This window comes from Gavialis gangeticus, unplaced genomic scaffold (genome assembly GCF_001723915.1).
Source record: "Gavialis gangeticus isolate Ggan-Ray unplaced genomic scaffold, GavGan_comp1, whole genome shotgun sequence".
Classification (NCBI taxonomy): domain Eukaryota; kingdom Metazoa; phylum Chordata; order Crocodylia; family Gavialidae; genus Gavialis; species Gavialis gangeticus.
The window spans coordinates 158,643,305-158,667,832 of NW_017728992.1; the positions used below are offsets into that span (position 1 = coordinate 158,643,305).

Consider the following 24,528-nt stretch of genomic DNA (forward strand, 5'->3'; position numbering starts at 1 on the left):
AGCGTGCCAGGCTGGAGCTGCTCCACCCCAGCTCAACATACTGTGGAGGGGTTGGCTGGAGCACGACAATGCTACAGTACGGAGCTAGCCAGCAGTCGGCCTCCACACTGTAGCACCCTTGTGCCCCAACCAGCTCTGGTTACCATCTGTTCATGAGTTGTGGTGCACTAAATAACTCCACTGTAGAATAGTACTTGTGTTGGACAGTACTACTTTACGGCAGAGATAATTATTTCATTCTGGCCTAAAAGCGCCACCTGTGTAGACAGTGATGCTTTATTGTGGAGCTAATTAGTAAACTAGAGGAAAGCGCATGTATAGATTCTCCCACTGAGTGCTTAAAAATACTGAGATTATATATCTGGTGGGATCTAATGTTCCCTTCTAGCCTTAATTTTTATGAAAATATGAAAATGAATCTGCTGGAAAGTTTATAGCAAGACACACAAACATCGGCTGTAGACAGACAAATAACTTTACTATTTTAAAGAGAGAAAGGAGACTTTCTGCTTATAAGCCCATGTCAGGTAAACCTCTGTAGCTGTTTAATCTATCACTGGTATTCTGATGTAAGTGAAGCTAATTTACTGAATGAAACCCTGCTTAATTAGGAATGTATTACTGTGGAATAGGAGCAGACAGATGAAACAGTTTTGGCAGATTCATCTGAAATACAATAATTCCTTCACCCTTTTCAAATATATAATTGTTAGTCTATCTACACCTGTGACATGCTGGACAATTATTGCCGTTGTGACACTAGAAGGAAGCAGTCTGGGCTTATGGTAGAGGTGATATCTTCTATTACACCAACAAGATTTTTGCAAAAAAAATTCTTTAATTGCAAGCTTTCAGGCACAAACACCTTTCATCAGGCATTGGAGAAAAGATTGGAAAAGTTCTCCTGGGTTCTCCAATGCCTGATGAAGGGTGTTTGTGCCTGAAGTTAAAGAGTTTTTGGTTTTGGGTTTTTTTTGCAAAATCTTATTGGTCTAATAAAAGATATCACCTCTCTCATGAGCCCAGATTGCTTTTTCCTCTAGACCAATACAGCTACAACCTGGATACCTAGAAGGAAGCAGTGAAATAGCAGGGGCAGTTTTATGGTCTTTAAACAAATTCCAGGACTCTGAAAATGATCATGATACCAGTGCAAGCAGCAGATTACTGGCATATTATGTTCTTTTGAGTACTTACCAAAGTATACAAGCACATCAGTAATTTCAAGGGGGGATTCTGAAAGCAACTCGACATGTATTTAAATGTTTACATTATCATTTGTTCTTTACAAGGTAGACCACAGAACAGTTTTTAGCTGAAGGGCTTAATGGCAAAAGTTTGAGAAAATGATAGAATGCAATTATGGGTTTTTACTTTAGGAACACAGTTGTTTAAAGTACATTCAAGTTTAGGCATTACATTCAATGAAACTGTCCATGGGAAATGCTTTAGTTACACTATTCCAAAATTAGTTCCCCTGAAGTTAACTGGAGTATTTTTATAGTAAGGGGTGATTCATTATGCATAAGTGTGTCAGATTTGTACCTAAAGGTATGGATTAAGTAAATTTACCTGGATGGACAGAAGCAAAAAGAAGAGAAGTGAAGATCACAGCTGCTGGTGTCAGATACACAATAAGGTGTAATGAAAAGCAAGTTTTTTTTAGTTGATAGCAGCAGTATAGAAGAAAAAGTGCAATGTTTGAATTTGAGCTTGAGTTTGAATTTGAACTAATTTTGTTCCTAAGAGTTTTTCCCCTCTCACTCAAGATTTTTCCTGGAGAAATATTATTTTTTAGCGTTGTGTTTGGAACAAAATCCTAAGTCATACCTTCAGCCTTGTGAGGTAGAGGGGTGAGCCATGTTGCACAGAGCATAATCACTCTAGATAATTTGTAACTATGTCTTGAAGGGATCTTGGCTCGGTCCCTTTAACCCAGAACCTACTGAAGTAGAAGGCAAAAGATTAGCTTTTGTTTATTCTCAGGCATTTTTACAGTGTTTCTATCTCTGCCATTTTGTTGTAAATTTGAGGAGTGATGCTGAGGAATACACCTCTTTTCAGGGACATGGACAACACTCCCAACCCTGTTGATAGAATTAGTAATAGACATCTGGAAAAAATGCATGCATCTGCTATTTTGGGATTTGGCATTTTTTGGCAGTACTGTAAGCACATTGTTAAAACAGTTTTTTTTTTCTTTTGATGCCAGTGGTCTGTCTTAGGTTAAAGCCCAGTATATCAGACTTTTGCTACTTCCTTTACTGTGTATCTGAACATGGCACATTACTTAATTTGCTCACTTTGGGCACAAATCTGCTGACCTTATGTACAGTGAATTACACCTTACTAGGTAGGCCTGCATAAACTGTATCTGATGGTATAAGAGAGTTCTGTCATGAACATATTTGGATCACTCACTCCCACTCCACATGTGCCACATGCAAAAAATGTCATATAGCCACGCTAGAACTGCCCTAAAACGCATAAAAAGGAGCTATGTGACTTTTTTTTTTTTTTAAAAAGAATTCAGCATACCCAGAACAAGTGGGTGGGTGATATTCCCTACTGTGGTCCAACACAGTGTAGGCATGACTTATATGCATTCCAAAAAATTTCAGTGGGTCTGTGGACAGAATAAAGCACCATTCAATGTAAGGATGATGGAGCTGGACACTTTTTAATCTGAAATGTATAACAATGTTTTTATCTGAAATATATAACAGTGTTTCTATATATAGGTTGCTGTTTTCTGATATCACCTACATTAAATATTTATATGTTCAAGTGTCTTTGAAAACTCATACTTGTAGAAAAATATATCATTTAACAGGGACAAATATGCAAGAACATCACAGCATAATAAAACAAGCATTGCAGATTAAACAGCACCTCTAATGTTTAGAATATAGTGTGATAACAATATGCTGCCAAATGCTGGTTCTAATCTACATCAGTATCCTAACCATTATCACTATAACTATATAATAGAAAATATTTCAAATTATATTAAATACTGTAGCTGTTTTGCCAGTAATAGGTCTAGAGGATTTAAGGCATATTTCTTTTCTGCCTGATTTTGCAGGCAGATAGCAGGGCCAGTTGCCATTTTCACGGGCTTATCATAGTAGCCTCTCCCCCAGTTCTCTGGCTGAGGGGCCCTGATGGCCCCTTCCCCCACCGCTGATTGGTGGCGAGGGCTTTCTATCATACAGCCCCTGCCCCCGTCACTGATTGGTGGAGGGGGGTGGGGCCACACAACGGGCAGTTCCCTCAGCCAATCAGCGATGAGGGGCGAGGGTGGCAGCCACCTTGCCTGCTCACTTTAGTGCCAGAAGCCACCATTATGCTGGCCTGTGTGACTGGGAGGACTGCTGGCGCTCTCTGAGGAGCCAGCATTTTAGTTTTAGTAAATTTTTATTGTTTGTTTGTTTTTATTTCCCCTGCAGATTTTGCAGAGATCGCCTGATTGCCTGATTTCATGATTTCCTCAAAATCCATGAAATCACAATTCGATTTGAGTAGGTCTCTAAGTATGTATAATGAACATGCAATTCAGAAAGACTGATGCAAGCTTGGTTTTTATTAATGTATGGAAATATTACAGCTCATTTAATAATGTATTTCAAATAGTGTTTTAAATAGCTTTACTATGAAACTAATTAGAGTGTTGCTTTGTGTCATTTCAGTTAAGGCTATGTCAGCCTTTCTCATTAAAAATGTTTAAGTAAAAACCCTAAAATGGAATACGGATTAAACAGATCAAAATTATTCTAAAAGCCTATAAAATGGATAGAGAATATCTCTGTATAGTTTTTTTAGCCATCTTCTAGGATCCTAAATTGAAGATATAATTATCTGCTAAATTCAAAGCATGGGCTTAGAAATGATATATACAGGCAACCCCCACTTAACGCTCTTAATTGGGTCCTGAAAAATCGAGTGTTAAGCGAAACAAGTGTTAAGTGAAACCGAAAGTATTTGACTATCCAAGGTGGTGACCGCAAGTGTTTTTAATGACCCAATAGTGACTGCGAGCGTTATAATGAAACTCACTGAGCACTAAGCGAAATCAGGTATCAGTTTAAAATGAGTGTTATAGCGAAATAGTGCTAAGCGAGGGTTGCCTGTACATTATTGTTTTCTGTTAAATTGTATACGACTTCTATACTGCAAGGTATATAGCCATTCTATAGGAAGTCACTCCATATTAAGTATGGAATTTTTTAATTCTAAAATTGAGGAGGAAATATAAAACACAAACAGATTTGGAAGAAGGGAAAGAAAGTTGTTTTAAAGTGAATAATAAAACATTTAAAAGTTAGCTGGCACAAAGTCCAAAGCTTTTCATTATTAATATTATTTATATAGTGGTGTTAGTATTCTCAGTGTCCATGGTACTGTATAAATAACATTTGCATTATGACTTTAACACAGGGGTGGGCAAAATGCGGCCCGTGGGCCGCATGTGGCCTGCAAGGCCGTTCCATCCGGCCTGCGGGACCCCTAAAAATTTAGAAAATTAATATTTATCTGCCCCTGGCTGCATATCATGCAACCCTTGATGGCTTGCCAAAACTAAGTGGCCCTCTACCCAAAATAATTGCCTGCCCCTGCTTTAACATACAGACTACTTATTGTACCAAATGCATTTAAGTTCATACACATTTTTAGAATATCCATCTGCAAATTTGCTTGTAAATTGATGTTAACCTCTATTTTAGATCATGGACTCAATATTTTCTCACCCAGATACACTTCTCCTGTAGGCAAATCAAATACTCTCTGTATAACAACCACTTTTTAGTCCAGGCAGCTGTACATCCACCAAAGTCTTGTTTTGAAACTTGTGTCCTGGGACTTTCATACAATGGATTTCAGCCACTAGTATATGTGTACCAGTGTAGAGTGGTAGGGTGAGAATGACTTGCCTTGTTACACTGGGGCAAATTCTACTGTGCCAATGTAACCTGTACACACGTGAGGGTTCACTGAGACTGGCATTTACATGTCATTTTAGGCAAGATCATGCTGGCTTCCCTCTGTTCTAAGATTGTTACGATAGCCAAAGAAACTCAGTCTGTCTATAAACATGTCATCCTTGAAGTGGGAACAGTTGTGCTAGGATGTGTCCCAGTACAGCTACTGTGCCTCAGTAGGTGACCCAGATGCCTTCCATTGTCCTGCAGTGTCAGGCACGTGCCGATCCTGGGACTTCAGGGGCCCAATCCTGTGGGACAGCTACAAATGGGGAAACTGGATCCCCCTGTTTGTAGAGGCATGCCCCAAAAATCCCCCAGTAGGAGACTGCTTGGGCATGCATATCATGTTGCTGTGTCCCATTTTGGGGAATGCCTTTTGCAGAGAACCAGCATTTTGCAGCATATCATTATCATACTATATTCAAAACATTAGATGTGCTGAAGAACACAGGCAGCTCTGGGCTGCCAACACTTTCCCCCCATAATACAAAGAGAACTACAGCACAAAAGCAAAACAGATTTTTTTTTTTACCACTGAAGTGGTATAGACATCTGTTTGCTTGGGCTTTCTGCCATCATGAACAAGCAAAGTCTCTTTGGAATCTTTGAGTCTCATAATGCTGGTATTTTGTTTCCTTGCTTTGCACCAAGATATAGTCCTTTATTCTTGTATCATACATTAATTCAGTCCTTCCACATATTACTGGCATAACATACAGTATTAGTGTCACTTCTGGCTGAGAATAGTTTCCTTAAAAGGATATAAAATCTCTCCCTGTGCCTACCTTTAACACATGGAGATATTGGTGCTAATTAGATCACTGCCTTGTTACAGAAAACTGTGTCTTTCTTTCAGATGGACATCATGACCTTGTGCTATCAACTTCCAGAAACCCTTTTCCTCACACAGTAGCTTGGAAAACTCTGAAGAGGGAGTATAAGTTCAGTTTTCACACTAATCATGAGGGGTTGACAAGGATCTGACTGCACAGTGCTGCAGCTGTCGAGCTCAAATTTGAGCATCAGCATGTGGCTTGAGTCTATGCAGAAGGAGACCCTGCCCAGTCTGTTGAGGCTGTAGAGTCAACACTCCACAAAAGTGTCATCTAAAACCCTGGCCATTCAGTAGCAATTTCACTAGCATTTGCTCCTGGCAAAATAATGTATTTTATACTACTTGATGTTGGCTGGGTTATTCCTATATTATCTGAAATTCCTATTGCTTGTAATGCTGAGGGGCAAACTGTGACCTGTTCACCAGCACCTGCTGCTGCTGAAGTTAGCAAGCTCACTGTTTATGGCTCTGGCAGATGTTCCTGCTCTTTAACTTGGTGGGAACTTTGTTGGCTGTTTCCCTTTCTCTCCTTTTTCTCCCCACCCCCGCAGGAGTGAATGCCAGCTCAGCTGAAGTCTGGAAATATGCCATTAGGCCATAACCAAGATACTGAACTGACATATGTCTGGTCTTAGAACAGTGACTTTTCTCAGATATTAGAGACTAACACAGTAGTTGGTTCTCAACCATTTTTAGACTTGAGGCACACCCCCCACTGATAGACTGGAGGCACCTTTCTCTAGACTCAAGACACCGCTTGGAAAAATGTTAGTTATGGGGTCAGCAGCGTTTTTGTCCTGAGTACCAAAAGCACCCCAGCTTCCACCCAGGCCTCAACTTGGCACGCCAGAAGGGCCCGATCCTTATTGCTGGTGGTGGCTGCACTTGCCTTCAGGCAGACAGTGGGAGAAGGGCTGTTCTGCCCCATCCCCTTCCCTGCAGTGTGCTGTTTTTTGCGCATGTACCCCCCCATCACCATGGAGCCTGTGCCAGGGCTCCAGAGCCCAGTGCAACGGTTTGCAGCTTGCCCACCACTTCCTGCAGCTGCCCAGAGCCTGGGCCGGTGGGAGGCTGCAAACAATTGCATGGAGCTCTGTAGCTACGGCACCGGCTTCATGGCAGCAGTGACTACACAAGTGCCTCCAAGTGCATGGCTGGAAAGAGACCTGGGGCAGCACAACCCTGGTCCCTCCCCCCACCATTTGTCCTGAGGTGTGTGTGCAGCTGCCACCACTATGGAGCCAGTGTCTGGGCTGCGGAGCCCAACACAGCTGTTTGCAGCCTGCCCACCACCTGCTGCAGCTGCCCAGAGTTGGGGCCGATTGCAGCCAAGAGGCTGCAAACAGTTGTGCTGGGCTCAACAGCACTAGTATCCGCTCCATGGCAGTGGTGGTTGCATGCGTGCTTCTGGGTGTATGGCCAGGAAGAAGCCTGGAGCAATGCAGCCTGGGCTCCATAGCCAGCAGCAGCTATGCAGAGCCCGGGCCAGCTGTGGTGTGCTGAGGAAAATGACCTCATGTGCCATGTTGGGGATTGCCAATCCTTGTGTTAGATATTAGTTTTCACATGATTTTAGACTACAGAAAAATATAAGACTAATTCTTCTGTTGCAAAGAACTCAGAGTACAACAGGTCTGAATGCCTTCAACATTAGGGATTCCTATTTGAAATCCCTGGGTTTACACTGAACATTAATAGTGCTAACACTTTGTGGCACTCTGTGGCACCCTTGAAAGGATCTGAAGGCAGCTCAGGTTGAGCATCATTAGTTTAACATGACCAATGTCAGTCTGAGTCTTCATTCTGTTCACAAACTAGTTTAATTTTTACCACTAGGTCAATGGAAATTATATGCAGAATATGTTGCTGTAACTGCTCTTTACTGGCTGCTGAACATAGACCTAACAATTAACTGGTCCATCTAAAAAATAAATGGCTCTACAGCTGCATTTCTTTCATGTCTTTTTTTCAACACAGTTCTGGCTTTCTTGGTCTTTGGGTAACTGTATCAACTGTGCCAATGATATAGATACTGTGCAAAATCACTAATAAATTGTTCTGCAGGCAGAAATTAGTGAATTTCAGCTCTCTCACTGTGTTTCTTCAAAGCCCAGTAAATGTATAATGAAAAAATTATTAAAATGTCAACCATAAAATTCAAGGCAAGAACAAAAACATTTCTACCAAGGACCAGAAAATATGCTCTTGTAACATATATCTGCAGTTAGTTACACCAACTGGGGATCTTAAGTATTCAGAACAGTTTATGGAAATACCAAAGAATATTTCTTACAGCAGCTGTTAAAAAAGAAATTACTGAAGACTTTAAGTAACAGCAGGAGGTTACTCTGGATATACACCAATGCAACTGGCAGTTTGGTTCATTTTCATGCCTTAAGGAAGTAAAAATAGTTCTTTCCATAATAATAATAATAATAATAATGGTAAGTGAGAGAGAATTTTGAAAACTTTTGTGTACAAGAAAAGGTTTAAGCCACATTTTACAATGAAATTACCTTTCAGTGAGGTTCTCTCTTGAAGACAGATTCCTGCAGGATTTGCAATTCATTTCAGTGCTTTGCAAAATATTTCTTTATGAAGGGTTTCCACTGGGGGTTTTCTTATTATTTTAAAACAACTTGGCAAATAAAACTTCTTTTATTCTAGGAACTTTATAAAGGCACCTATATAGAAGCACAAGGGCTATTCCAATGTGCTGTAATTCCAGCACATCAGAGCAGATGTGATTAACTGAGTCTGCTGGAGTGTGGCAATTGCTGCGCTCCAGCAACCTCCTGTGTCTTGTATATTAGCATCCCCACACTTAAAAATGGTGGCAGGGGCACTTGAACTAAAGCCTGTCAAATGAGCTTTAGTTCAAGCATCCCTGCCACCATTTTTAAATATGGGGATGCTGATACAGGGGACACAGTGGCACTTTAATTAGAGCGGATCTTGTAGCCACACTAATTAAAGTGCTGCCCCCCTACACTCCCGGAGCACATGTAAAAGTGCCTATATGTCTTACAAACATGACTTAAGGAAGCCTGACAACACTCCACCTGTGAAGCAGAAAAAGTGTTATTTATCTCTTGTCTTGTGGATGGGATTACTGGGTCACAGAGTGGTTAAGTTGTGGGTCACAAAGGAAGTTTGTGTTAGAGCCACATTTTCTGAGCCCTACACTTCTATATTCTTGCCACGAGTCCATGTATTATATAATGCTAACATTTTTTCCTTGCTTGAACTGAATGGCAAGCTGTGTACTGATTGCTTTACCATATTTGGCAAAACTTTCTTTATTATTGTCAGAGATGACAAAAGAAACAAAGAATACAATAGCAGTAAAACAACCTAAAACCCAAACCTCTAGTTTTCTTTTTACTGAAACATGAATGTTTCATAGAACAACTTGATTTTTTTCTTTTGTAATACAAAAATATCCTTTGTAATTATAACACACAGTTTATTCAGATGTGCCAGAAATGGAGTACTGGTCCAAAGAGCTATTGGATATAATGGATGTCCTTCTCATAAGCTATTAATTTAAGAGCCCATTAATGATTCAGGAGCTTTATTTATAATGTGTTTCTTTTTCTTCTGCAGCCTGCCAATTTTCCCTACAAGGAAGAGATTATGTCAGTGAATCCTACTTGTCTAGTTGTAATTATTCTTCTCTTTATAAGTATTATCTTGGCTTTCAAGGTAAGCATACTTGTATACAACATCTGTCTCATAGATATGCCATATCTTCGTAACAGTCCTCACCCTTTTAATGAAGAACAGTTGTATTCTGTCGAGGTAATGAAGGTCAAAAGAGTAGCTGCGATGTCACTTACAAACAACTTGAGTTTGAAAGTAAGGAAAGAGAGGGTGGGACTCATTAGTTAATTGCAGCTGCTTTAAAAATCAAAACAAGAGGGAAGTATATTTAATACCCTTAAGATGACTGTCAGCAGAAGTATTCATTTTTCACATGTGATGTGAAAACATCCTAATTTGTCACTTGCTTGCATACCTCTTATGTGTGAATACTGAAATGTTTGATTTTAGGGTACTTTGATCAATGTGTATAAATGTAGCAACTATATCAAATGACACTACTGATATTTTCTTAGTATGAAATATGGCGGTCATTTCATGTTAATTTAAAATATTTATGATAGCTCATTTTAATAATATGTTTTCTGAGAGGTTTAATTGCATGCCCGCTAGAAAAAGTGACCTAAAGATATGAAATTAGTGGTGAGCAAGTTATTCTTTTTTAACATGCCAATGTATATTTTTTCCAAGAGTATAACTGGCTAGCAAGGTTGAGATCAATTAATGTCTTTTCTTACCCTATTTAATGCCTGTGGATTTGGCATTACTACAGAAACTCACTTCCTTTAATGTTCATTCTAGCAACACACCATTAGTGTGAATGAGTCATAAAAATATGACTCACTAACAGTGAGATACATACTAAAATTTAGTTAGCACTGGCATTTTAATTTGAATTCCTTGAGTTTGCAGAAGATTTGCTCTGCAGATTTATGGAACCTGCTAAATGAAAAGAAAGTTGGCTAGTATCAAATGCATCACACTATGTATCATTCTGATAGACTAACAAATGACACCCCATTTATGTATTGAAACTGAAAGGTACTGTACGTAAAACATTTCTGAGCTCTTCTGTCCTCTTGCTACTATTAGAAGTAAAGAAGGGCATTGTAACACCATCATCTAGCAAATGTCACCACAGGAGGCGCTGAACTCATATGGATAGAAGTAGGAAACAAAATTACTTAAGTCACTAAAAAAAAAATTTGGCAACTATGCAACTTTTAATATGGGTGGTGCTACACACAAAACAAATTCATTTTAGAGGATCAATTGAGATAGGAAGTATCACCTTTGATGCTGTTGTTCCTTTGTACTTTGCAAACATGATGAAAGGCAGGAAGACAACCACTCATACTATAATGCATAGGTGGGCAGTGGATCTCAGCTTTGCCCTGGCTCCAGACCATGCTGTCACTGGAGCAGCTCCCTGCCCAGCCATGTGCTATGCCAGCACTGTTGGGGCTGGTTTCCATAGAAATCCTGGCCCCATGCTGTCATGGCACTGCTGCTACTGGGGGGTCTCCATGGAAACTGGCCATAGCAACATGAGCAGGGTCTGCCAGGAAATGGATCCACCATTTTGCCCACCCAGGCTATAATGGACTCCTGTAATGGAAGAAAGCAAAATTGATCAAAATTCCACGCATTTTATCTATCCAAAAATGAAAAGAGCTCTATATACCATAACATGCTGGAAATTCTCATCTAGACAAAGGAGGACATCTGGTACCATAGATGAATTTATGTATTCTTGATTGAACATTAATCTTGTTATTTGATCATCCAATAACAAACAACTGCATTCTCCAGTAAAGGCATTGCCCATATTTTCTCATCTGTTCACGTTGCTTTACATATTACAATAATAATATGTAAAGCAATGTGAACAGAAGAGAGAGCATGGGAAATACCTTTACCGGAGAATGCAGTTGTTTGTTACTGGATGATCAAATACCAAGATTAATGTGTGGAGCCCAGAATTGGATGAAGTACTCCAGCTGCAGCCTCACTGAGACCTAGTAAAGTGGGAGGATGACTTTTTCTACATGTGTTAGTTGGCATTCTAATTAAAACATACTGGAGCAGACTCAATTAATTGAGCCTGCTCTTCATTCTAATTAGAATGCTGCAGCATCAATGCAGCATATCATATATTAAGCCCCCATGCATTTAAAAATGGCTGTGGTGTACTTTAACTAAACCTCGTCAAATGAGGTTTAGATAAAACATCCTGCAGCCATTTTTAAACGTTCAGGGGCTTAATACACATGACACATTTTAATTAGAGTGGCTGCCTGGGAACCACTCTAAAATGCCTCTCTCCCACCTCTGAGCACATGTATAGGCAGCCACTATTTTTTAAGTTTCACCCTTCCATACTGCAGGTATGGGCATGGTCAAGGCTTCCTCTGACAATACCCAGCGGTCTTAATGGAAGCTTGAGAACTTCTCAGGGTACTTTAACTTCCAGTGCAGGAGAACTGACTCAGTACATGGGTAAATGATATTTGAAAGCTCAGCCCAAGCCTTTGGGGGAAAAAATGAATTGGTAAACAGGTCAGTGACTTAATGTAACAATGCATGTACATAAATGTGAAATAGCCCTGAAGGACAAGTTTAAAGAAAAGATGCTGGCCCTTTCAGTGCATGTCAAGCAAAGTGAGTTTCCATTACTCGTATTTTGGGACCTATTTAAATGACGGTGGAAGTTTGTGGCACAGTGGTATCTTTCATCTCGCTGTTTTTGCCACATGGCTCCTCCACCCACCACTGAGTGGCAGAGAGGCAAAAACAATGTCATGAATTGCCTCTCAACCACTCAGTAGTAGTGGGGAGGGGAGGGGGGCAGTGAAAAGAGTAAGATTAAAGGCACCACTGTGCCATGAACTTCCACCATGATTTAGGTAGGTCCCTGCTCATGTTCAACAGGCCAAGAGCCATGTCTTGGCCAGCAAAATTATATGATATTCCTGTATTCTCAAATGAACACAAATTAGCATTTCATTATCCAATTGCTGGTTCTACAATGGAGATATGGTGGACCTCACCCACTGAGTAACAGCTCCTAGTACATTCCTATGAGTGAGCAAAGCAAGATATTATCACCCTGGCAGGAGAGTCTAGAACAGTGGTACACTAGCTGCCAATTATCACCCTGGTGGGAAAGTCTAGAATAGTGGTACACTAGCTGCCAATTCCTTTTATTATGGAGATATGATGGACCTTGCTCACTGAGTAACAGCTCCTAATATGTTTCTATGAATGAGCAAAGCAAGATATTATCACCATGACGGGAGAGTCTTCAACAGTGGTTCTCAACCTTTTTGGACCTAAGGCACCCTTAATTGGATTTGAGGCACCCCTCCATAAATTTTTCGGTGGCGGGAAAAAAAAAACCCATTCTCATCCCGTGAGTCCAACCTGCAGCATCCTGAAAAACAGAGTTCCTGTATGACAGCTGTAGGCAAGAAGGTAGGGTGGGTGAAAGAGATAAGAGGCTTTTGATCAGGCTGCAGTTGGAGTACTGCGTCCAGTTCTGGACGCCGCACTTCAGGAGGGATGTGGACAACATGGAGAGGATTCAGAGAAGGGCCACTCGCATGAACAGGGGTCAGCAGGGCAGGCCCTACGAGGAGAGGTTAAGGGACCTGAACCTGTTCAGCCTCCACAAGAGAAGGCTGAAGGGGGATCTAGTGGCCATTTACAAACTGGTCAGGGGGACCAGCAGGCATTGGGGGAGTCCCTGTTCCCCCAAGCACTACCAGGTGTGACCAGGAATAATGGTCACAAGCTGGCAGGGGGTAGATTCAGGCTAGATATCAGGAGGCGCTACTTCACGGTCAGGGTGGCTAGGATCTGGAACCAACTTCCAAGAGAAGTGATGCTGGCTCCTACCCTGGGGTTGTTTAAAAGGAGGTTGGTTGACCACCTTACCGGGGTTGTTTGACCCCAGTACTCTTTCCTGCCATGGCAGGGGGTCGGATTTGATGATCTGCTCAGGTCTCTTCTGACCCTACCAACTATGAAAGGTCATTATTGTAAATGAGTCACAAAAATATGACTTATTAATAATGACCTGTGTGCTAAACCAAATGAGCACTGGCATTTTAATTTCAATTCCTTGTATGTGCAAGAGCTGCTATGTAGGTTTATGAAACCTACTAAAAGAAAAAGCAGCTGGCTAGTAGCACTTTGGTGTTTTTAAATTTCTGGAGTGATAGTTGGCTTTTGTACTTCCTACTATCTCCCCAGTCAGGTCTTCCCAATCTGGCCAATGAAAGGCAAACAGCACAGGGAGAAAAGGGGCCAGTTCTTGCCTTATCAGTCATCCTTTCTCCTAACCACTGCCTTCCAGTCATTGGTCCTATGTTTGCTGGTCTATGAATATTTCCCTGTATTTACTTAATTTAAAAAATTGCTCTCGTTTCCCCTTTAGTAGGCAATAAGTTATCCTCAGCTTAAACTCAAAGCACAACAGCCAGGACACCTAATGGGGCCAAGATCCAATTATCATTGAGTTACCATGAGAGTGTTATACTGAACAAAATGTAAATATATGCATAGGTTAAAACCCCTGAACAAATCTGAAGCAGCATAAACATTCTTCGCTTATGCTAAATAAAGTGTATTTTTTATGTTTCAATATGACTGTACCTTAATATTGGAATAGTATATGGTAACTAAATTGGAGCTAAGTTGTTGTGCCTTTCCCTAAGTTGAATAGCATTTTGTACAACAGAGGCTCCCAGGATTCTATTCACCTCAAGTGAAGATATCAGATCAATGAATTAACCCTTATGTGATCATTTTAAGGTAGTTAATTGTGACAAGTGGAAGGTGTGCTGCTCTACTTCCTCTCAGGGTCATGTCCTTATTCTTATATTTTTAATGTAAAATTATTCCAGTTCCTGTAAATGGCCCTGATCAGCATGATATACGTGTATCCCATGTGCTGACCTCTCCTTCTTTCCTCCTCTCTTGGCAACTTCATCTCAGAAGTGATTTAGGCAAATAACATTCCCAATTTTAAATGCATCATTTATACTGCTTTTCTGACATTGCCTGTTCTGACAAGAAATGTAAACGTGTAGGGGAAGAGTGAACATTTTTGTCAGAGTAGCACAATAAACAGAAGCAGCTAATCTATTTTTAAATAAAAGTGATCTTTTGACTGTTTGCACCTTATTTTTAATAGTTGAATAGTCTTCCCCCCTTTTTCCTCCATGTAACTTTCAGCAGTTTTTCTTATTCTTTTGTTCTGATTGGCTTAATAATGTCTCTCAGGCAATCAGAAGTCAGGGTTTTGCACCAAAATAGGGTTGATTGTAGAAAAATGTATGTTGCTTAATTTATTTAAGCAATAACTAGCTATCTTTTCCTTCCAGGGTTACCTGATTAGCTGTGTGTGGAACTGTTACCGGTACATTAATGGCAGAAATAACTCTGATGTGCTGGTGTACATTACTACAAATGACACTGCGGTAAGCATGTTGGCATGAAGTGCAAGAAGAAAAAAGATGTTAATTTTCTTTGTTCACCTTATTGTCATCTTTGGAAACGAGCTCAGCCTTAAGGCTCAGCATATTTGTCTGCTAAGGATGTTTTTTTACAACTTTCCTTTCCTTTTCGCATACAGGCTCAAAACCTCCCCAACACAGCTCCCAGCTCCCGCTTGCTGTCCCATTGCCCAGCTGAGCATCAGGGGTGGTGATTTGAAAGCCCACAGTTGGGATTGGGGTCACCAAGCCCCTCCCATGTGCCAGCTTTTAAACTCAGCTGTGTAGTAGGGGAAGCTGGAAGGGACTGCCCAGTTTGCGAAGAGGCAGGGAGCAGTTACTGCTTCTTCCTTCACCTCCTGGCCTATGGAAAATGGGAACAGCTGACTTCCATGCCTTCTCAAGACTGAGGCAACCCCAGTCTTGGGAAGGCAGAGAGCCTTTCTCCCAGTTCCACTTCTCAGAGGAGGAGTTAGTCCCTTGGGAGAAATTCTCCTAGGAGTGATTTAACTTTGATTCTTCCAGGGTTATTTTTCTCCCAGAGCAGCCATTTTTACTCTGAGAGAAAATGTCCTAACATTTATATGCTTTTGGTTTCTACTAGGACAGCAGCAATTCTCACAGTAGACAATGAACATCTGTACCTCGCCTTAGTGCTGCAGATAACTAAGTCAAGCTTGCTTATTGTAAACTCAACTGACTGAATAAGTACAAATAGGTAACTTGAAACTGCATATTATGGCATTCTGGGGGGGAACTGCTACATATACACTCCATTACACACTCCAAGCTACCCCCTGAAAAATATGCTAAATTTATTCCTAGTGTAACTATATTGATTTTTTTATAAAGAGGGATTGTGATTACAAGAAAATGAGGTTAGTCTGTTAGAGGAAAGGGCAGATCCAGCTAATGACATTTCAGTATTGCTAATCTCAAGCATCCCAGATACATGGGTAAAACCCACCAAATCTTGCAATTGGCTTAAACTTGTACTGTTTTTCTTTTTAAAAAATACTTTTGCCTTTTGCTTCTAAAGCTTTAGGATGTGCTTAGATTACACTTTTAAGCTTTTCAACGTAACCCTTAAAGATTAGAAATGTACTGTTTATAACAAATGAAAACTGAAACACTCACTTGACTTCAGGAACTGGATTTTTAAGAAAGACATCAAATATTGCACAAACTGATCAAATTGAGAGAGCTGGCATAATATGGGTTTATTGAAAGATAAATGGAAGAAAAGTAACAACTGTATTGGAACCTACTCCGAGTAAAGCCAGCTGTCCTGAATGAAATCATAATGATAGTTGTGTGCAGTATGGTGGTTATAACTCGGAACTTGAAATGCTGCGAAATATATGAGTCACAGCATTGGCAGGCTAAGGTATAAGAACCTTCAACTGAATTAACAAGGAAACTCCAGTCGCCTTGTGAAACTTGCACTGAAACCAACTGTGTTATCAGTACTTGGGGGAAACAGAGGATTTCAGTTTTCAGTACTGTCTTTTTTATTCAGATTATTTATCCCTAAATTTTAAAGGAAAGGAGCAAGAAAATGTTACGTTCTGAATTTACCACCCCAGTTGGACAAAACTTTAAGTCCCTGTCATCAAATGAAATTTTATGAATCGTGTATTAAATACAACATATCAGTCAGCTCAAAAGTTGACAAATGTATCCTTAGTACTTCTGTAGTCCCTGTAAGTATTGTATCCGCCTCATAATCTTTATCTTTACAAAACCCTTGTGAGGAAGGGAAGTGTTGTTTATTCTCATTTTTACAGATGTAGGACTGAGGAGTGAGAGGCTAAGTGACACAGTAATTTTGCTTAGTCCTACAAAAAGTCTATAGTAGAGTACAGTATTGAAGCCGGTTCTCCTGCATTACAAACTAGTGCCCGAGCCCTTTGACTGTCCTTCTTTCTCCCATATTAACATTCTTGTGTGTGGTATTTAGTACTCTTTTCATTCTTTGTAAGTGAATCCAAGACATGACTACTAGATTGGTATAATGTAAGTAGACCAGTGGAGAGTTTTTCTACAAAATGTTCTCTCATTAGTAAATGTTAATTTATCAAACTGAAATTTAAGATTGATACTGGTATATTCTCAAGAAAATTTCTGTTGGAGAAAAGGTTTCTCAGGTCCATGCTGGAATGCAGAGGGAAAGAGAAAGTGTCCAGAATAGGCTTCTTTCCCCCAGCCTCTGGAAAACCCAGTCTAACCAGTACCCTGACCAGACCTTATAGTTACTGGAGGAAGATCTCCTGGACCCTTAAGCCTCCCTGGGACTGCAAAACAAAATAGACCTGCTGCTGCTAGCTGCTGTGGAATCATTTTCATCACCAAGCAAAATTTAAAGTGAAAAGCCAAAACAGATTTATTACATAAAACAAAAACATAAGGAAAACAAAAATAGTTTAACTTTCTAACATGAAGCGGCTTACCTAGTGGTCTCTCTATTCCAGCAGCTAGCACCCCTGTGGTCCTTCCCAGATGGTTCACCAGCTTCCATGACTGGAGTCGTTCCTTTCCCCTTCTCTTCCCTTCCCCACAAAAGGCTTCTCTCCCTGCCCCCCTCCTTCCCCCCAGCATCTTTTTCTTTATTCTGTTCAAGAAGGACAGAAATATTCATTTCTTTACATAAAATTTCTTCCCTCAGATATAAATCTGTCTGACAAGGTGGGCATCCTCTTTCATATGCATCTGATGCATTTTCCCTTTTGAAATGCATTTGGCGTAGCCTGGGCAAAAAAAGATAACACAAGAGCCAGCTGATAGCCAGTCAAACAGGTTAGACATCAATAAATCACCAATAACTTATTGATTATTCAGACTTCTAAAACATTAAACATATCTTACCCTAAACAGCATGTTGCATGGAAACATATGAAAGATAAAAATGGACATAGCTTATCATTAGTGAAGCAGAAGGTAGGGCAGGGTAACATCTTATAGACTAACTTATTCAAAAAAGCATGAACTTCATAGCTACAGCCTATTTTGTCAGATGCTATGAATGGACTTGCAGAGAGCAAGGGTACTAAATAGAAAGGAATAAAATAATTTAAATACAAAGGATAAGGGGCAAGGGGAAGGAGGAAGAAAAGGAACGTGTGTTGAAGAGATCAAGATAAACAAAGCAGTTTATCTTTGAAGGGCATAGGGGTTATAAAATTAGTCCAGGTAGCGGGATAAGATCCAGAGGCTCTGTTGAGAGTGTACTTTAACACAATATAGTCTATGGGTGATTATTGTAAAGTACCTCCCTGCCTTCTGCTTAACTTCAAACTAAAATGGCTGACTACCTCTCTCTTATCATTAGCTATGACAGACATGAAATGTGACTAGTAAATCCGGTGTGGGGTGATTATCTGAGTATTAGGGCACAGTACCCCCTAAATGAATGCTGTAAATGGGTTACCCCATGATGAGAACATACTGTGTTAGATCAGCAGTACAAGACAGTATAATGGAAACAAGTTAGTCCATTTTGAAAAGCACGTCCTTTACCTAATTCTGAGCACTGAGTCTTGTAAGTAATCCTGAAGTTAGACTTATTTTGAGTGACAGTAAGGACTCCATTTTGGGCTTGGATACAAACAGGAGCTTATTTTTTCTTTTTACTCAAGATTGTCTATGCTACAAACCTCAAACTGTAACTACATGTAAACTTGCTTTAAAAGTACTAGTTTAGGTAGCAAAAGCAGTCTAGCCACACCTGAAAAGCTGAATTAATAAACTTGCATTAAGCTCTTGCTGCCATGGCCTGACTGTTTCTGGTAAGTGGCTTGGCTAATGCTAGAGCATTTATTTCCATGCTACACTACAGTTTGCAAAGTAGACCTGCCCTAAATCTCACTAAGTAATTGGAGGGAAGTTTCATTCACAATCCTGCTGCCATTAAGGATAAAGTGAAGCAGTGACATATTTCAAGGAGGATTTAGATCAAGGGTGGGCAAAATACAGCCTGCGGGCCAGATCAGGCCCACCAACTAACTGCATGTGGCCTGTGGTTGCCCCAGCAGCTCTCTGCATGGGGCCAAATCCTATTCAGCCCTGCCAGGGCAGCCAGCATTGTACTCCTGCCAATGCCCACTGCCCCAGGCCATGGCCAGCATGTACAGCTTCTGATGGGGTGTTCTCAGTGCTGCTCTGTTCCCCTCACCTCCAACAGGTGATACTGTCCTGCAAGGTGGATACAAAACTAGTTGGATTATCATGTTCAATGAGTAGTCATCAATAGCTCTATGTCTAGTTGGGAGGAGGTATCAAGTGGGGTTACCCAGGGGTCTGTCATGGGTTCAGTATTATTTAACCTCTTTATTAATGATTCTGATGATGGGGTTGAATGCATGCTTAGCTAATTTGTGAATGACACCAAGTTGGGTAGAATTGCGCATCCACTGGAGAGTAAGGCTAGGATACAGGGTAACCTGTATAAACTGAAGAAATGATAAAAAATGAATCAAATTAATTCAACAAGTACAGGTGCAAAGTCCTGAACTTGGGACAAAATAATTGCATGAACAAATAAAGACTGGGGAATGACTGGCTAGGCTGTAGTAATGCAGAGAAGGACCCAGGGGTTACAGTGGACCATAAGCTGCATATGAGCCACAGTATGCTCTTGTTGCTGAAAAGGCCAACAGCATACTGGGTTGTATTAAGAGGTGTGTTGCTTGCAAATCACAGGAAGTGATTCTTACACTCTATTTATCACTAGTGAGGCTTCACCTAGGGTACTATGTCCACTTTTGGTCCCTGCACTTCAAAGATGTGGATAGATTGGAAAGAGAGGAGATTTGATAACAGTCTTCAAATACATGAAGGGAGATTACAATGGATGGAGAGAGATCTTTTTCTATGGCTCTATGGGACAGGAGTAGGAGCAATGGTCTCAAATTTCAACAGAGGAAATTTAGGTTGGAGATTAGGAAGAACTTTCTAACTATGAGGGTGACAAAGCAGTGGAGCAAGCTACATGAAGTTGTGGAATTTCCATCCCTGAAAATTTTCAAGATGAGTTTGGAGGGACACTTGTCTAAGAGGGTCTAGTAAGGGGCGATCCTGCCTTGAGCAGGGAGCTGGACTAGATCTCATGAGGTCCCTTCCAGCCCTATGTTCATAAATATCATAGACATTAGGGCTAGAAGGGACCTCATGAGATCATCGGGTCCAGCCCCCTGCCCAAAGGGCAGGAAGTCAGCTGGGGTCAGATACCCCAGCAAGATCAACAGCTAAGCGTTTCTTAAAGGTATTCAGAGTACGTGCTTGCACCACTTCTGGGGGGAGTCTATTCCAGACTCTGGAGACTCAGACAGTAAAGAATTTTTTCCTTATGTCCAGTCTAAAACAGTTTTCCAGCAGTTTGTGACTGTTAGATCTTATCTTCCCTTGGGGTGCCCTGGTGAACAGATGTTCACCCATTCCTGATGCATACCCCTTATATACTTATAAGCTGCCATGAAGTCACTCCTGAACCTTCGCTTCTCCAGGCTGAAGAGTCCCATGCCTCTCAGCCTGTCCTCATAAGGCCTGTTCTCTTGACTTTTAATCATGCACATGGCTCTCCTCTGGACTCTTTCGAGCTTCTCCACATCCGTTCTAAAGTGTGGAGCCAAGAATTGGATTCTTATGATCTTAAGTGAGAACAGGTGCAGGAGCCACTGAATTCCCCAAACAATAATGAAACAAGGGAGTAAAGGGGAATGTAAAAGAGTGGGCAAAGAGGACAGCAAAATTTAAGTGTTGAGTGATATAAGCAGAATTATGAAGCACGTGAAGTAAAAGGCTAATTATTTGGGCATTTTTACAGGCATAAGATCCCAGAGTATATGGTATAGCAACTTGCACAGAACCTGGAGGCATTTCTTTCTTTCTTTCTCAAGAGCTGCTCCCTTGGACTTCAATGAGATGTTCCTCAAAAAATTCTCTTTTTTCAGGAAATCTTTAATGTCTCCAAAGTTGCTTGTGAAAGCCAGGATCCTCAGCTCTGCAACTAAAATATTTCTTTCTTATTGTGAGTTGGGATAAAGAATAATTTTCCCTCTTTAGTCTCTGCCTGGGGTCACAGTACTCACCAAACACCTTTTGTCAGTTTTTTGCTGTATTACAAGCATTAGTCCTGCAAAAAAATGTTTATTCATTTCTGATGCTTGGTCCCAGTCAAATAAAAGCTGCCTTTCTCATCTTTGACCCCCATGTTCAAATCCATGGACAGGTTTGCTTCTTGCTACCATATCTCCTTTGCTTGTGCAAGGCTTTTTTGTCTAGAAAATCCACTGTTTTACATGGTCTGACTCTGTCCAAGTAGCTTGCTATGTTTTTTTGTTTTGTTTTATTTTTTTACATACCACTTTGTTTTCATGTCCATCACACTTCTTGTTGAGTATCACTTTTCTAAACATTGCTGGGACCCAGTGGTACTGTTTTGGGCAGAAACTACTAATTGTGTCAATTTTGGCTGAATGCCCAAATTGAATGAGACTTTTAGAATCATTTGCCTTTATTATTATCATATAATATTTGCATTTTACTGGCAAGTCAAATATATGGGCTCAAAGTGTAATTTTACATAACTAGTTTGTGCAGTTGAAACACTTTCAGACAAATAAGTGTTCTCTTGTATTATTTTTAAACCAAAAACTGTGGAAATGTTCTGATTGTTTTCATTATCAGATAAAATAAAAAAAGTAGACGAGACATAAAATTGTGACAAGTAAATTAAATCTTTCAAATCCTTCTTGTCTCAGTTATTGAGTGTGTCACAACACAGGAAAAGAAAGCTTTATTGTTGATAAAGTAGTAGTGTTCCTTTAAATGGTCTTTTTAAACAGAATTGATTAGTTAACATGTCATAGTTGTTGTTCTGTTGTCTCTGAAAAATGAATTGAATTAAAATTCCTAGGGGTTAAAGAAATCCATTGAGTATGTATCCTTGTTGTCAAGGATTAGATGGTTGGAAAGACTCATCCTGACTTTTTTTACCTCTGGGTGTGAGCACTGTGGGCACCTACACGTGTGATGGATGGACCTCTGCTTCAACACGTGCTAATTAGCACATGTCAAAGCAGAGTCTGCTGGAGTGTGCTAATTAATAGGCCTGTGCGAGGCTTTGGATCCCGCTTCGGATCCAGACCCACTTTGGATGATCCAGCGTCTGAAGCAGCACTTCCAGGTCAAAGCAGGATACAAGCAATGGTGTCTGGAGTGGGCTGGGGGCATCCAAAGTGCTTCGGACCTTTTTCAGATGCTCAGCCACTTTGGCCATTTTGAGCGAATTAGAAGAGGGAGGGGGAGAGGGATGGAGAGTGGGAGTGGGGAGGGGGGGAGACTGACGTCTGTAGGTAGCCAGTGAGAAGGATTTCTCCCTGGCTACCTTTCCAATGGCAGCATCTGTGGGGTGGGACTAAAAAAAGTATAAAAGCCCCTGTTTCCAACCTTTCTGTGCCTTTTGCAGCTTGTTCCCTATAAGCAGCTGTGTGAGAGAGGAATGCTGCAACTGAGACTTGCCTGCTGCTTTTTCATGTTATAAAGGAGTGGTTAGAATTTAGCTTAACTTAGCCTAGTTTAGCTTAGCTATTCAATTCAATTATTAGTAGTATTACAATTCAATTTATTTCTTTGAATTATTTTTTTGGGAACTTGTTTTGGAAGCTTTGCAAAAAGACAGTTGTTTTCCCAGCCAGTGTTGTCTATAACTGTGCAGGGAGGCACAGATTGCTTGCTTGCATGCACACATACACTCATACTCACTCACCCAGAATACAGAAAAAAAATCACAGTGGAAGACGACAGACAGGTATTTACGGAAGAGCAAGACACAGATAATATATTGAGACACAGGAACACACAAATAATTTCATTCACAGCACAACACCAGATAGACAATATCATGAGAGCCAGAAAGAAGACACAGAAATAGACACGCAAATAATTTCATTCACAGCACAACACCAGATAGGACAGGAAAGGTCAATATGAAGCATGCTGGAAGGCAGGTGCCAGGTCTTCTGGCAGGGGAGGGAGAGGGGGCAAGGAGAGAGCTAGAGCTGCAAGCCGCTCCCGTCCCAAACACAGACGTGTTCTATTCCCGAGCAGCCGTGACATCGGTGCTGCCAGTGGAAGCCAGGTGGTGGGAGCAGAGTCTGCACCTAATGTCCCTGCACCTGCACCACTTCTGCTCAGTGCAGAAGTGGGCACCAGCAGTGGAATCACTGCCTCTTCCACCCCAATTTCAGCTCTCAGTGTGAGCCTCCCACTGCTAGAGGAGGAGCTGGAGCTGGAACCAGGGATGCTGAGCACACTGGCTCTGGCAATTCTGGGGACTGAGGGGGAATCAGAGTTAGTGCTCCACATCCCTCACATTTCCCCTAGACCCAGGTCTCCTCCGGAAAGCAGCACCTTGGAGGAGGCTGAGGTTGTGGAGGCAAGTGGCTCAGCTGAGGCAGCTCCTCCTGCTGTTCAGCCTCAGCCTGCTGAGAAGGGGAAAAGGCAGGATCCTCACCCTCAACCCAGAAGCAGGGGAGTAGTATAGCGTGGGATCATTTTCAGGTGGCAGATGATCCCAGGTTTGCTATCTGCCAGCACTGCCGAAGGCACATGAGCTGTGGCAAGGACTTGAGACACTTCACCACCACGGCCATGCTGCTGTATCTGGGGAGGCACCACCCCCTTGTCCTTCTTCCTGCTGCTAAGCCTGGCACCAGTGCGAGTGTGGCAAAAGGGAAGTCCCCCGCTCGCTCCAAAGCCCGCTTCCCCCCAAAGCAGAGGCAGGCCACCCTGGACCCGTCAGGGAAAGATGGACAGAAAGTGGGGTGCGTTCCCAAGGTGTGCAAGATCACCCAGAGCATTGGGGAGATGCTTGCTCTGGATAGCCAGCCCTTCTCCCTAGTTGAGCGACCAGGGTTCAAGCAGTTTGTAGCACTTCTGGCCCCATTTTACAAAGTGCCCGCATGCACCACCTTTAGCAGAGCAGTGGTGCCCTCCCTGTATCAGGCATGCAGGGAGTACTTGAGAGAGGAGCTGCATAAGGCAGGGCTGCAGGTAGCCTTGCACTTCACCTCCGACATCTGGAGCAGTCAAGGTGGTGATCACATCTACCTCTCCCTCACGGGGCACTGGTGCAAAGTCAGGGCATCAGTGGGCTCTACTGCAAGCCAAGGTGCTGGATGAGTCCCACTCAGCAAGGGAGATCATGGGGGGCCATGAACCGCATGGTGCAGGGGTGGCTCATTGGGCAAGCCGAGCTCACCCGCGGGTTCATGGTCACCAACAACGGGGCCAATATGGTGAAGGCTGTCCATGATGCCAACTTTGTTGGCCTTCACTGTGTGGCACACAGGCTGCACCTAATAGTGAGGGATGCCTTGGAGGGGGACAGAGCTGCCGGTGACAGCATCGCCACCAGTACTGCTGCAAGCCAGCTGATTTTGAAATGCAGGAAGGTGACAGGCTACTTCTACCGTAGTAACAAGGGGGGGCAAGATGCTGTGGGAGAAACTGGCAGAGCTCAGCATCCTGCAGCACAGAATCATGCAGGATATGGAGACTCGGTGGAACTCTACATACGTGATGCTCAAGAGGCTGGTGGAGCAACAGAAGG

The 24,528-nt window shown here is 41.7% G+C and overlaps 1 protein-coding gene across 1 annotated transcript in view; it reads left to right on the plus strand.

The window, feature by feature from the left end:
* LAPTM4B (lysosomal protein transmembrane 4 beta) overlaps positions 1–24,528 on the plus strand; it is a 122,295-nt gene that overhangs the window by 54,062 nt on the left and 43,705 nt on the right. Inside the window, exons 5-6 of the mRNA XM_019527972.1 lie at positions 9,424–9,522; positions 14,808–14,903. Of these exons, the coding sequence (XP_019383517.1) occupies positions 9,424–9,522; positions 14,808–14,903 (195 nt within the window). The remainder of the gene's footprint in view (positions 1–9,423; positions 9,523–14,807; positions 14,904–24,528) is intronic.